Source organism: Elaeis guineensis, chromosome 10, assembly GCF_000442705.2.
Source record: "Elaeis guineensis isolate ETL-2024a chromosome 10, EG11, whole genome shotgun sequence".
Taxonomy (NCBI): domain Eukaryota; kingdom Viridiplantae; phylum Streptophyta; class Magnoliopsida; order Arecales; family Arecaceae; genus Elaeis; species Elaeis guineensis.
Window position 1 is genome coordinate 36193102 of NC_026002.2, and position 15604 is coordinate 36208705.

The window sequence follows — 15604 nt, forward strand, 5'->3', positions numbered from 1 at the left end:
TACTTTCAGACCTATTCAATAAAAGTTCTCACCGACCTCTCCCTAAGGTCTATACTTCACAAATCGAACACCTCAGAGAGAATGGCAAAGTGGACGGTCGAGCTTACTGAGTTCGATCTTTCTTTTGTCCCAAGAACATCAATAAAATCTCAGATTCTTACCGACTTCATCGTCGAGTGTACCCCGACGGACAATGATCAAGTCAAAGGCAACTCCTTAGAGAACATTCAAGAGCCTGGCCAGATTTTGCACATTAATGAAGCTTCAAATGCTCAAGGATGCAGCGTGGGCCTGATCTTTGACTAATATTGACGGGATGGTGACCGAATATGCTCTTCGATTTGGCTTTAAAGTTTCAAACAACCAAGCGGAGTATAAGGCCCTAATAGTCAGACTCAAGATTACTAAGGATCTCGATATCAAGTACCTACGGATATTCACCGATTTGCAACTCGTCGTCAGACAGTCTCGAGGAGAATATACGATCCGAGATCCTGTTCTCTCTAGATATCTATAAAGACTTAAGTTTCTACAATCATATTTTGATTACTTTGAAATTTCTCACATCCCTCGCTTTGAAAATGCTCGAGCTAACTAGCAGTCTCTGGGTTTCCAGAGACTGCTGGTTAAGGCTTGGCCTTTCTTGATTCGACCTGATGTGACCTCCTGCTTCACCCAAGACCAGCTCATACGCACACCGTCTATTCCTAACAGCGCAAACTGGTCCAGCACTATGCTTAACAAACCATCTGGAAAAAATTTGAATTGGCCTGGCAAACATGGGGGCCAAGCCAGTCAACTTGGATCACTAATGTGGTGTCATCTTGGTATGAGCTAAATTAGACTTGAACTAGCTTGCTAATAGGTTGCAATTGCACCACCTGAACTTTCTAGTTGGTGTATTGCGCTTGCTCGCATCATTTGAGCACTTATTTGTCATATGTTGTAAAGCACTTGAGGTCCAATTGTGGATATTGGACGGAAGAACAGAGCTTCTGATGGCCCACAACCTCACCCAAAAATCCTAACCAGAAATTATTACTTGGAGCTTTTTCGTCATGCTTAAGTACCGATGATGCTTATAGCATATGGCTAATGTCTTTTGAAAATATATTTGCACATGTCCTCACGCTCTTTCTATTCAAACCTCGATGTCTTCACCATGGAAAGAATCTAATCCAGTTACGAAAATTACTATAGGCTTACGAGCAGCCCCAAAGATTTTGTAATGTCTCTCGTTCACATGCAGATCATGAACTTATAACTCGATTTTTGATATTGTTTATGTGCGAAGGCATGTGTTTAGTCCGACATTGCTTGCACACTTGGAAGAATTAATATAGGTACTTAATTAAACAGGGATGAGGGCCATCGATATAACTTTTGTCTAGGTTTTCAAAACTGAGATTTTAGATTATTACAGACACTATCTGGTCAAACTCAAGCCATAATCCTTGTGTGAGGGAGACATTCAAGCACGATCCTTTTAGGGCTAACCACAAGTGACATGTAGTTAGAAAGGTTATGATCCTACCGAGGAGACACCTCATTAGGCTCATCTTGAGTAATCTCTTCGATCGCTCTCTGGGTGGTTGGAGCCTAAGAACTCCGATCACCAACCAGATTTTCATCTCCGAACTCTCTACCAGAAGAAGTCATGGAAAGGACTCACAACAAAAAATCAAAAAGAAGAAGCGAACCGGCGATAAAGGCTAACAGCAGCGGAAGACCGATGCCGAAGGGGGTGACTCATTAACAGCTAAACTCTCGACAGAGAAGGGAGCAGCGTGGACTCAAGGCAGAGCGAAAATAGTGGAGCCGAAAATGAAAAACATCAACCCCTATATATAGATTCTCTCAACGGTCAGGATCGACACCGAATACCACGCTTAATCCGGAGATCATGACACATGACGGCAATCTCGATCGATCCTCTCGACGTTCGTTCAGTGCACCACCGTTTGGATCTTGTCGAGTAAACTCAATCCGCATGATCATAGATCGGACCAATGGGCGCCTGACATGAGAACAACTCGGATACATATGCTCATTATTGCCCTATCAGCTGATCTCCTATCATTTATATGGAAGATCATCTCGAGCTCAACGACATTTATTGCTACACGATCTGCGATGGGATGGTGCCATCGCACGAAAAGACAAGACAACAGTCTGCCCCATAAAGCATCGATCGAGTGGTAGTCGGCTAAAACAACTTGTGACGGTCCGAAGATGAACTCCTTTTGTCCGACTAGCAGCTAAGTCGAACTCAGAAGTTGGGGGGCAAGTGTTGGGATAGATCCCTATCCCTTAGCCGACTATCCTGCCTTCTTGTCTTTGAGTCGACTAAGAAAACTGCACCGACTAACCGATAATCAATCCGGCTCGGATATATAAAGCTGCCCCCCAACGGTGCTCGGCCTGTAGTAGACTTAACAGTCGGTTGAAAGCCAACTACACCAAATGAAGATAAGGCACCTCGATAATCCTGTCCTATCGATTCCGACAATATGAATCTCTACCGACTAACTGAGCACCGAATATGGCTATCATACAACCCTGATAGGCCACATCAAGATTATGTCACTCAAACACCATATCTCGATCGGCTAGCTATGTGCCATGATGGGATACTACGATCTCATTAAATACACCTGTAGGATCATTTATTATGTCCCACACTCGATAGCGTCCGTCGACATGAGCGTGCCGATTAGAAGGCACGCTCACCATTGGCATTGAAAGACACCTTCCCCACATGACACCATGCGACACTGTATGATAGGATATGATCGACATGATCGTCTATCCTCTCATCATTTATTTTTGCTCTCTCTATAAATAAAGGTAAGTAGGGATCCCTCCAGGTATGATAGACACACTATCTCAAAAATCCAGAGACTCTGTCACTCTTTTCTCTTGAGCCATTTTACTGACTTGAGCATCGGAGGATTTTTGACGGAGCCACCTTCGATGGGACTTGTTTTGCAGATCTTTCTTTTTTGACATCGAGCGAAGCCCAGCACCATCTCACTCTAAACTCTATCATCGTCCTTCATCTTGACTTTGACTGTGCGCATATTCTCCGATGTCGACACGTGATTCTTTGGCAATCCTGCCGTCAACTGACAGGCGTAACTCCTAGTTGGCTTCAAATCGACTACCGACCACCCATCGGGGCAAGGCTGCAACATAAAGGTCTCTCCTTTTTCGCAGCTTTGGGCTTCTCCTCCCCCATTTCTTCATCGAATGAGTAGATTTGTGCATCTTTTTGGAGGATGCTGGGGTCCTTCTTTCGAACCCTGACGAGGGCATGGAAGAACTGGAGGTCCCTCTTACCAGAGTCGACAGGATTGTCGTCGCTATCATTTGATGAGGACTCATCCTCGTCAAAGTCATCAGAGTTGCCAGCAAGGCCACGCTTCTTGAGCTCCTCATACCTTTGGAGGGCCTCCTGCTTCTTATTGTGCTCCAATCGCCGAGCGTACTACTGGTCGACCTCGATCTTGGAGAGGTCGATGTCGTCGGTGCACGAATCGTAGGAGTCGAAGAGATCGATCCCCATCACTGAGAGGAGATTTGGATTGAAGTCAAAACCTTGGAGAGCTGGCCGCCCTGGAACCAATGTTTTCAGAACCAGATCGGACATCGGATCAAAACAAAAAAAAGGTCAGAGGTCAACCGGGTCAACCGGGTCAACAGGTTGGCCTGATCAATTGACTCGTGACATCAGTACGACATGATCAAGGAGGGCGGAGAAGAGGGGGAGGAGGGTGCAATTGTGCAAATCATCACAATCACCAAAGTAAAAAAAAAAAAAGAAAAAATATTCATCTATCTCCTCGCTAAAAGGGGTGGTATTAACGAAATCTTATATAAGAAAACAGCAAATCATCCCTCCGCCAAAAGAAATGCAAGAGGTAAGATTTATATGTATATTTTTCTTATAGTTCTCTTCTTAGAAACATCAGACTTCCACCCTTATCTGTGGTAATGATTGCTGATGCACATGCTAAATATTACAGTACATTATAGAGAGGCAGTATGAGTAAGGACGTTGATATCTGACCCTACTTCTATACTTCTTATAAAAAGTAGAGCTTGATAAAGAAGTACTTTTTGCATATGGGAAGAACAAAGCATTTGAAGCCATAAACCCATGGACAAGAATCCGAAAAGAGGAAAACAAAACTGACCCAGAGTAAAGAGAGACAAAGATTGAAAGATAAAAAGTGAAACTCATCAGAAGAGGGGAAGCAGTTGCTTTGAATTCCCCCTACCTCCTCTTGAAATCCACCAGGTTGAGAGCGGTAGCTACCACCTTGATGAGGACTTGATCTTTCTTTACCTCCGAGATCGAGACCCCCTCGTCAAACCGCAAGACACTGGCGGCCCCATGCTCGTCGTACACCCAAGCCTTTATCTTGGAAGGGATTTCTAAGCAGTTGAAATGGTTTCTACCGAAGAAGGGGTGGACGGGGGGCTTGCTGCAAAGACTCTAAGAAGAGGGCTCTTGCGAGCTTGGATTCTTTCTCTGATTCTCCCACGAAATTGCCTCTTTGAGATGGAGAGAGAGGAAGGCGAGAAGGTGGGTTTGAGAGAGGACCTGAGGCTCGGGGAGGAGAGATGGTGGATTTGGATGGGTGTGGTAGACCCTGAAGACGTCGAAGACGAAGAGTCGAGACCGATCTAGAATACCTTTGATGATTTTTTATCCGTAAACAATTAACCCGTCGTCTGGCCGGTTCATCACGAGCCAACCAGTTCACCGATTTTTGTTGGTATTTTGCAGGTTGAAGATCAACCGGGTCCAACCCAAGTTTCACTGCAAGATTAAAATCGATCCTCGATCGATCGATCGACTTGGCCGGTCGGGTCAGTTCTGAAAACATTGCCAAGAACTGAGGTGCGACCCAGAGCAAGGGTTTAATCTTTTAATATTGGCTACGATCATATTCGAACTCTATCATTTATCCACCTGCATAGATCTCGAAGCAGTCATTGTGCGGTCCAACGGTTGACGTCGCGAAAGAAGATCAATCATCCCTTCATGCGAAAGATACAACTGGAACACGAGGGTGATACAGGGAAGCGGAAGGCAATATGGGCTTGGGGTGGATCCATGGTAAGGTCGGGCCTCGATGATGCAAGCCAGGCCCGCATTAGTCTAAAGCACCAAAAATAAGCAAAATACGAAATTCTTTGTGCACCACGGGGGGTGTAGAAAATCCGACGTGAAGTGCACTGCTTCATCCTTTTGGTCCACGTAGTTACTTCTTTCCAACGTGCATTTAATATCTATAGGCCAATTTTTTCGTTTAAAAATTTTGTATAACAAAAATATCCTTGCTCTTTGAAAAAATTATGATATTTTATATCTATATTTGATATTTTGTGTCCATAATATGCACAGAATGTCATAATTTTTTTTAAAGAACAGGAGTATTTTCATCATTCAAAATTTTCAAACGAAAAAACCGACCTATAGGTATTAAATACATATTGAAAAGTAGTTGGACAAAAATATCTTTCTCATATTATGATATCCGAAGCCATATTATGATATTCTAGATTATATTACGCTATAGGATGTCATAATTTTTTTCTAAAAGATGAATATTTTTATCATATAAAATTTTTAAATGAAAAAAATTGATTTACAGGTATTAAATATATACTGAAAAGCCGTAATCATGTGAATCAATTGAATGAGGCGATACACTCTACGTCGGATTTTCTACACCGTCCATGGTGCATAAAAAATATCTCTAGGCAAAATATAACTGAAAGTGTTGGCAAAGGTTGGGTATGCTTGAGAAGGCTACTAGCCATATCCGTTTCGTACTTGCCTCAGAGTGGAATGGGTAAGATAGAGTCTCAGGATTGGATGGTTCAAATTGGATCAAACTACGAAAAATTAAGAATGCGTTTGGTTACACTTTTTAATTTTTTATTTTTAAAAAATATTTTTTATTTTTTTTATTTTTGCTATTGAGTAAAAGCAAAAAAGCAAAAAGTATGTTTGATAACTACATTGCTATAAAACAAAAAGCAATATTTGGGGATGGCAAGTAAAAAGCTCAATAAGAGAGAAAGATTCAGAAAGTGAGGGAGAAGGGGGTAAGGAGGTGAAAAGCTCGATGAGAGAGAAGGATTTGAGCTTTTTACTTTTTGATTTGACGTTTTAGACTTGTGAAAATAAAAAAATAGAAAAGTAAATTTTAAAAAATAAAAATTTTTTGCTTTACATATAAAATAATTATTTTAAATTTTTTGATTTTTAATTTTTACTTTTCATGATATTATCAAATATTATTTTTTAATTTTTATTTTTTAAAAATTAAAAAATAAAAAAAATATTTTTTTAATGGCTAACCAAATGCACCCTAATTTTTCTTGCACATGAATCACCTTTTTAATTTTACCCTCTGAAAAAAAATTTGCAATGAGCTATATTTATCCAAACCAAATTTGAGACTAATTTTATCATCATCCTTATCTGTTCTAAATCCACCTTGGGTCAAATAAAACCAGCCTCGTAAGAAACGGATTGGATCAAATACTTAATGGGACGAAGTAAATTGTCGACAAATCTCTTTGGTCAAAACAAGACTTGATTCTCAAAGTATAAATTGGCAAAATATCTTTTTTTTGATGTAAAATAAAGTTATATGAAAATAAATATGACTAATAGTAGCAAATAAAATATATCTGCAGCCTTGTTGCAAGGCACCGCCAACACATCTTGGATGTTGACCTGGACGGAGTTGCTTATATAATACTCTCCACGGTCCCGGATGATGGGTTTTTCTTGAAAAGCTCTTGAGAGTCAAGGTTCCCACACTCCATGCTACAGAAGAACATCTCGAGGCATGGGAGTATAAGGGTTGATGTCATCAATCTATACACATGTATCTTAGATCTTCTATATTGTCTTGTGTATTCTACTGATCAATCCATACACGTATCTTAGATCTTCTATATTGTCTTGTGTATTCTACCACTGATGTGTTCTTGTATCTTAGATCTTCTGTAAATCATATTGCATTTGTTTTTTTCACAAGTTAGAGATGCGCAATAACCACGAAATCTTACAAAAAAACAAGGTTAAGCTTCGCCGTATAAAATTATTGCAAAGAAAGATACATGCATGGACATAGAATGGCAAGAAAGTGACAGATGTGGTGGAATGTGGCAGTGGAAAAGGGTGGTTAGAAGCAGTAACCAGTTGCGACTTTGTATATGGACTAGGCACGGGAAATTGGATTTGTTTATGATATATCAATCCCAAATTTGGTTTCATTCATCATTTAGGAATCATAATGAAAATAATAACAATATTTTTCCAATTATAAAAAATTTAAATTATTTATAAATTTTGTAATTAAATTTTATAAAACTATTGATCATAATTTATCGCAGATTTTACAATTTATTCACAGATGTTTATGATCAGAGTGCCCATCACCGGTTATTGTTTGGCCAGGAATGGTCATCTTGGGCCACATGCATTGCATCCTATATCGAGAAATCATATTCTACACGGCGTGTACCACATGGCCATATGTTCTACCAATTATAATCCCGCATTTCTGTAACAATGCATTGAGATGAATGCTTGGTTAAGAGGATCTATAGGAAGAAATAGCTATAATTGGCAACTTGCATGATCATATAGTGCATATCACGATGCACCATTGTAAAACATGCACAGACATATGGTGCACGCTGTAGGATATAATTTCTCCCATGTATCCTTCAAGGATGTAAAAATATATATTTATTGGAAAAAATTATTGGTTAGAATAGTTTCGCCGTGTATATTTTGGACTATCCAATAACAAACCAGTACATCATTTAAAAAAATTGATTTTTTTTTTCTGTTGGGACAATCGGATTTGCTCCCCCTAATTCTACATTAGCTCCCATATTCAAGATCCGCCCTTTGTTCCATACCAATATAAGAAGAGCCAAGAGATCCCAAGATGACAGGCTTTGGAAGGGAAGAAACTTCCAAAATTAAGCTCTCACCAGAGTTATCTAGCCGAAGCAGAGTTATTATAGTTGAACCAGAGTCACCTAACTAAAGCAGAGTCATCATGGTTGAACTTGAGTCATCATGACTGAAGCAATATTTTCATGGCTAACTGATCATCTTCATGGTATAGCCAACTGACCATTTTCATGGCATAACCAACTGATCATCTTCATGGTCAAACTAGCATCCATCATAATGGCCGACTGTCAAACAACCGATTCTGCTATCCCGATTTGCACTCGACACACGATATCTCTGACTCGACAACGACATCCGACTATGTGTCGTCGATCGATGTCAGGCCGAATGATCTAACCAGTCAAAAGAGTTGATGATTTGCCACACCGACTGTCTTATCAGTATTTGATACCGACAAGCTATCGCCGATCATCTACTCAAGCAGTGATCGACTAAGACAACCCAACATCTAGTCGATAGCGGCATCCTACCGGCATCCAGTCGGTAATGACATCCTGTCGATACGTCATCGATGATACCATCGACGACTCTGACATAATATTGGGATCACCGACTACCAGTTGGTATCACCTATCCCGAGTCGACTTATCAGAAATCATCAGTGTAATAAGCGCGTAACCATCAGCACACTAAGCATATAACGGTTCCTTCCATGATCAGGCCATCAGCTACCCATTAAGTAAGTATTAACTGCCCACTCTACGACACCACAAAGTCGAAATAAGCAGGACCCATGTGCCTAATCGTTACAAACGATTACCAACAATTCATCTATAAAAGGGAGATATATGAACAGTATTGGTAAGACACTTCTAGGTGGATACTCTATCAATTTTGATATTCTATTTTTTATTCGATCACTCTCCACTAACTTAAGTATCAGAAGATCTCTACTGGACATAACTTCAATTAGTGAGAATTTTATTTTGTAGATGCTCTTATCTGACAACAGACGCAATAAAGAATTAGCCATAATAGATTGGCACGTTAGGTAGGGGGTGGCACGAACAATCATTTTGCCATCAATCATGATAAGAATGAGAGCATAACTCTCCACTGGCTCCATCAGGCAGTCTTTCCGTCAGGAATACCATCCGCCACCACGGGCAGAGCCCAGCACCTTGCATCCATCATCACGGGGACACCCAGCAGTTTGCTGCCCTAGTGCAGCAAGTTATTTCACTGACGAAGGTGGTGCACAACCTCCAACAGCAGCAACAATAGCAATAGTGGTGACCGGCATCGGAGGAACCAGTGCCGCACAAAGTGCCATCAAGGCATAGTTGCCGCACTTCGCGGCAATCACCTTCTCTGCCCCATGAACAACGACAGCCTTGGCAGTCACGCATTGAGCCTCAACCATCCCGACACTCTCATCGTGCCGATCACAAAGAGTGATGGTCTCCTTCTCCCTCTCGCCATCATAATACAAAGAAAGGGAAGCACCCTCGCTTATCACCAAATTCTTCCCCTTCAAGTTCTTCTGGAGAAGATTCGACACCGGAAGTATCCCAACGACAGTGATTCGACGACTACGAGCGCAAACTTAGGGAGTTCGACTGTCGACTCGCACAAATCCAAATGGATGGCCATGGGTTCTTCGATGACCTTGGCATCCACTCGACACTGCCCTTTATCCGGTGCATCTTGGATGAACCCATTCCAGCTCATTTCAAGATGCCGTAGATGGAGCCATACGACGGCTCCACCGACCCTGTCGACCATCTGGAGAGCTACAAAGCTCTTATGATGATCCAGGACACGACTGACGCCCTCCTCTATATGGCCTTCCCGGCAACCCTTTGAAGGGTAATCCGAGTTTGGTATTCGAGACTTAGTCCAAGAAGCATCAGCTCCCTCGATCAACTCAGCCAGCAGTTCACGGTGCATTTCCACACTAGTAGGAAGTTGCGATGCACTTCCATAAGCCTCTTCTTGATCAAGCAATGGGAAGGGGAATCATTGAGAGATTATGTGGCACATTTCAATGCTGCCACATTGGAAGTCTACGATCTTAACTAGGATACGACTATAGCAACCGCTACTCAGGGACTGTGTCGCTTATGCTTCACTTACTCCCTGGATAAGATGGCCCCCAAGTCATTTTTCGAGTTCCTCGTTCGGGCACAAAAATACATCCGTGCTGAAGAAGCTGCTGCTACTCAACGCAATAGTGAGGGTAGAGGAGCTTTGAAGAAGAACAAGACTGAGGAAGCTTCATATCAAAGACGATCCGATGGGGACCCTACTCGATAATAATCGACATCGAGACCGAGGAGCCCAAACTACAAGTATGACAACTATACTCCGCTTGTGGCTCCTCGATCTCAAATCCTCATGCAGATCAAGAAGGAAGAATATGAATCAATGCGAGCCCCACCCTGTTCTCGCAATCGGAATAAATATTGTCAATTCCACCACGACCATGGATGCGACACCGATGACTGCATCCAATTGAAGGATGAAATCGAGGACCTCATCTACAGGGGGTATCTCAGGAAATATGTCCAAGATCGATGGCCTGAAGTTGCTACAGAGTGAACCCTGCCACCGACTGAAGAGATTTTCAATCGATCGACTGTAGGGGTGATCAACATAATCACGACTGACCGAAAAACTAGGGGGCAAGTGTTGAAGAGGAGTCGTCCAAGAAACGATGACACGACATTGTAATTTTCTTTTTGGAAGAAGATGCTTGGGAAGTTCAAACTCCTCATGATGATGCTATCATTATCTCGGCAACGATAGTTAATTATAATATAAAAAAAATACTTGTAGATAATTCTATACCCGGGAGCATATTGGCTCGAAACTCTTGATGAGACATCCATCCCCCAAACATGAAATACTAACAATCTACATATGTATTATCGTAGATATGTCTTCAACAAATATTTAATATGACATGTTTGGCTTTCGACATCTTTGTTGAATATCCAACTATCTACAAGCTACTTATCTACCGACCTGACTTTGATCGGCAAAAAACCGACTATGGTTGGCAAAAGATCGACTTCGATCGACAAATGATTGATTTTGATTGGCAAGTCACCTACTCCGATCGGCAAAAGACTGAAAGTCATCAACTTCGATGGGTAAATGATCGATTTCGATCGGCAAGTCATCGACTTCGATTGGCAAAAGATCGACTCCGATCGGTAAAAGACTGACTCCGATCGGCAAGTCACCGACTTTGGTCGACAAAAGATCGACTCCTAGCCTCCCAACATTCATGACATGCCAGCTCTTGACATATTCGGCATTCACTACAAGCCGACTCTGATCGATCGAATCTACAAGCCGACTTCGATCGGTCAACTCTACAAATTGACTCTAATCGGTTAACTTTACATATTGACTCCAATCTATCAAATCTACAAACCAACTCTGGTCGGTTAACACTACATACCGACTCCGATTGATCGAAGCTATATACTAACTCAAACCGAACGACTCTTCAATCAGAAGACATACCAACTTGACTACGGTCGGATGAAACAACATGCTGACTCGACTTCAATCAAACAGAACAACATACCGACTCTACTCTATTCAGATGGAATAATATGCCGACTCAACTATGGTCGGACAAAATAATATACCGACTCGATTACGATCGGATGGAATAATATGCCAACTCGACTACGATTGGTCAGAAGAATATGCCAACTCGACTTTGATCGGTCAAAAAATATTCAATAGTTATCTATGATGAATGATGATCACATTCAATGAGACAATACAAAAAAATTTCTTTCACTGTGAACTGAAGGCTACAAAATCGGATTAAGTTTCGATGATAAAAGAAAATTTTCTTTCATTATCAATGAAAATGATTACAAAATCAAAACTTGAAGTTATGGCAGAAGATGCACAGACTCCCATCATCCAACGCGTCAAGCCACCTTGAACTTGAGAGTGGGGGGCAACTATAGGAACAATTAGATCGAGATCGATCTTTTGTTCCATACCTATATAAGAAGAGCCAAGAGATCCCAAGAGGAGAGGCTCTGGAAGGAAAAAAACTTCTAAAATTCAGCTCTTACCAAAGTCATCTGGCCGAAGCAGAGTCATTATGATCGAACCAGAATCATCTGGCTGAAGCAATCATTATGATCGAACCAAAATCATCTGGCTGAGTCATCATGGCTAAACTTGAGTATCCTGATAGAAGCAGAGTTATCATGGCTGAACTTGAGTATCATGACAGAAGCAATATCTTCATGGCCGACTAACCATCTTCATGTTATGACCGACTGATCATCTTCATAGCATAGCCGACTGACCATCTTCATAGCCGACTGACCATCTTCATGATATAGCCGACTGACCATCTTCATGGCCAAACCAGCATCATAACGGCCGACTATCAAACAACCGATTCTGCTATCCTGATTTGCACCGACACACGATATCTCCAACTCGACCACAGCATCCGACTATTTGTTACCGATCGATGTCAGGCTGAATGATCTAATCAGTCAAAGGAGTTGACGATTTGCCATACCGACTGCTTTACAGCATTTGATATCGACAACCTATCGTCGATTGTCTACTCAAGCTGTGACCGACTAAGACAACCCAACATCTTGTCGATAGCGGCATCCTATCGGTATCCAATCGATAACGGCATCCTGTCAGCACGTCATTGACGATACCATCGATGTCTCTGACATAACATTGGAATCATCGATTATCAATCGGTATCATCAACCTCCAGTCGGCTTATCAGAAATCGTCAGCATAATAAACGCGTAACCATTAGCACACCAAGCACGTAACAGTTACTTTTATGATCAGGCCATCAGCTGCCCACTAAGTAAGCATTAACTGCCCACTCCATGACACCATAAAGTTAAAATAAGCGAGATCTATGTGTCTAACCGTTATAAATGATTACCAATAATTCATCTATAAAATGGAGGTAAATGAACAGTATTGGTAAGATACTTCTGGATAGATACTCTACCAATTTTAATATTCTACTTTCTATTCGACCACTCTCCACTGACTTAAATATCAGAGGATCCCCATCGGACATAACTCCGATCAGTGAGGACTTTATTTTTCAGGTGCTCTTCTCCGACAACAGGCGCAATGAGGGATTAGCCGCAATATTTTCTATTCATAATAATAAAAATTATTAGCTGATCAATCATAATTAACAATAATTTTTTTAAAATTATTAATTAAATTTAAATAATAATATTTTTTTAATAATAAAATAATATATTAATTTATTATTGGATGATGCAAGATACAAATGGTCGAAACATTTGAACGAAGGCTTCCTCATTTACCAAAAGTATGCCCATGTGTTATTTATCTGTGAGTAACAAAACACCGATGGCTCACGTCGAGCTCTCTCACTCTACTAACTCGCACTTAATGCCTCCCCTCTCCTCCTCTCAAACTCAACGACCCCTTACTCTCTCCCTAGATCTAGGTTCGCTTCTTGTTCTTGTTGGAGTTCAATTCAAGGAATTGGTAATCTGTAGTAGCTTTTGCTTAGATCTCGAGAATGGGAGCGGTTTGTATTATTCATCTATAGATCTCTGGGGTTCGAAATGGAGGGTTTCAACCCAAAGGATTTCTCAACGATCACAGGGATTGTGACCATATCGCTGCTCCAATCCTTCATCCCCACCCACTGGCTCCCTTTCTCCATTGTCGGTCGCACCCAAAAATGGACCCTTTCCAGAACCCTCCTCGTCAGTGAGTTATATATTCCAAAAATCCCTTCTTAACATCTTATCATTATTTTTAGAATCATTCTTGATTTGATTTTTATGCTATCTATTGCTGTTGATCTCCCCGGCTAAGGTCAGTCATCGAGATAGATGTGGCCGAGGTGAATCCACTGCGGGGGCTTCACTCGAGCACTTGTAAAACAAGTCCATACTAAGAGGGTGGCTCTAGTATAGACCCTTTGACACTCAAGTCAGGAGATGAAGAACGATGAGAGGAGAGAGTTAGGAGTCGATTGATTGCATATCTTGAAGGATCTTAGAGCCTTTAATTTATAGAAGATGAGTTTGAGTCGTATCCATCTCGAAGTTCTGACGATTTCTAAATTCATCATACAGTTAGATTCAGAGAAGAACTTTTCTTTTACAAGAGATTTGATTGCGGAGAAATTCTACCTTATCTAGACTTTTTTAATTTGGAAGAGGGATGGATTTATCGATGGAGAACATAGATCGACAATAGATTAGTTATCATAGATCAGCCATGGATGAGGAGAATATAGATCGACAATAGATGAGTTACCATAGATCGGCCATGGATGAGGAGAACATAGATCGACCACATATGAGCTACCATAGATCATCCATGTATGAGCTGTAGGTCGATCGAGTATGAGCTACTGTAGTAGATCGATCATGTATGAGCTGTAGATCGATCGAGTATAAGCTACTATAGTAGATTGATCATGTATGAGCTATAGGTCGGCCGAGTATGAGCTACTATAGTAGATCGATTGAGTATGAGCTGTAGGCTGGCCGAGTATGAGCTACTGTAGTAGATTGACCGAGTATGAGCTGTAGATCGATCGAGTATGAGCTACTGTAGTAGATCGATCGAGTATGAGTTGTAGCTATGTGGTGAACCAGAATTGGACTGAGGGGTAGGAACTGCTACCAATTTAGTAGATCGTGCCCGATCATCTTCATACCCATCGCATACTTAAGATCTAATAAGCATCACTCTTATAGCTCGGCCATACTGAGTATGTGTTAGTCGAGATCGAGATACAGATCTATAACAGATGCCCCCCACTTTAGAGGTCGAGATTCTGATAGATCGGCTGAAGAGAGTGCCAGTCTAAGGTCGAGGTTGATTTCGTTGAGTTATCCATTGTTGACGTGTTGAAGATCGGCATCCTGAAGCGAACTGTCTTCAAATCTGGATTAAGGCCTAGGTCCAAACTCCAATGATCCTTGGTCGGAATCGAGGACACAATTGATCGAGATCAAAGTGGTAATCCCACAACAGATGCCCCCCACTCTCAAGCCCGAGCTTGTGCTAAGGTCGGTCAAATAGAGTAGAGTATGAACATGAGATCGGGGTCGAATCGTCGAGCTCTACTCAACTTATTTATGGACAAGGAGCGTCATTTGGTGAACTTTGGAGTCATGGATTCTACTCAACTCATCTATGGATGAGGAGTTCATGTTGGAGAACTTTAGAGAAGGTGTGTCCTGCTTAGCTCGTTTGAGGACAAGGAGCGTGTGTTTGGAGAACCACATGAAGAATACGTTCCGATTCTCGATCGTAGCCGAAGAGCACGTGTTTGGAGAACCGCATGAAGAATATGTTTCGATCTTTGGTCGTAGCTGAGGAGCTGTTGCTCCTAGATTGATTTTGATGATTACAAAGCAGATTGAAGGGATACAAATAATTTTAAATTGAAAAAGTCCTTATGCTCTTCAAGGGCAAAATCATAATTTTACTAAAATCCTAATTTGATAGTATCATTTGGTAGAACAAGTGATTTGTAATCTATTGGTGAAAATTTCATTGATTTTGGACTTGTATTTTGAAAGTTATGCATGTTTGAAAATCATGAGTCGACCCGTGAGTCAA

At 41.3% G+C, this 15604-nt stretch overlaps 1 protein-coding gene across 1 annotated transcript in view; it reads left to right on the forward strand.

The window, feature by feature from the left end:
• Positions 1-13584: 13584 nt before the first annotated feature.
• The window catches only part of LOC140851900 (uncharacterized), a 51023-nt gene continuing 49003 nt past the window's right edge, over positions 13585-15604 (forward strand). The window contains exon 1 of the mRNA XM_073243996.1: positions 13585-13732. Within this exon, the coding sequence (XP_073100097.1) occupies positions 13585-13732 (148 nt within the window). The remainder of the gene's footprint in view (positions 13733-15604) is intronic.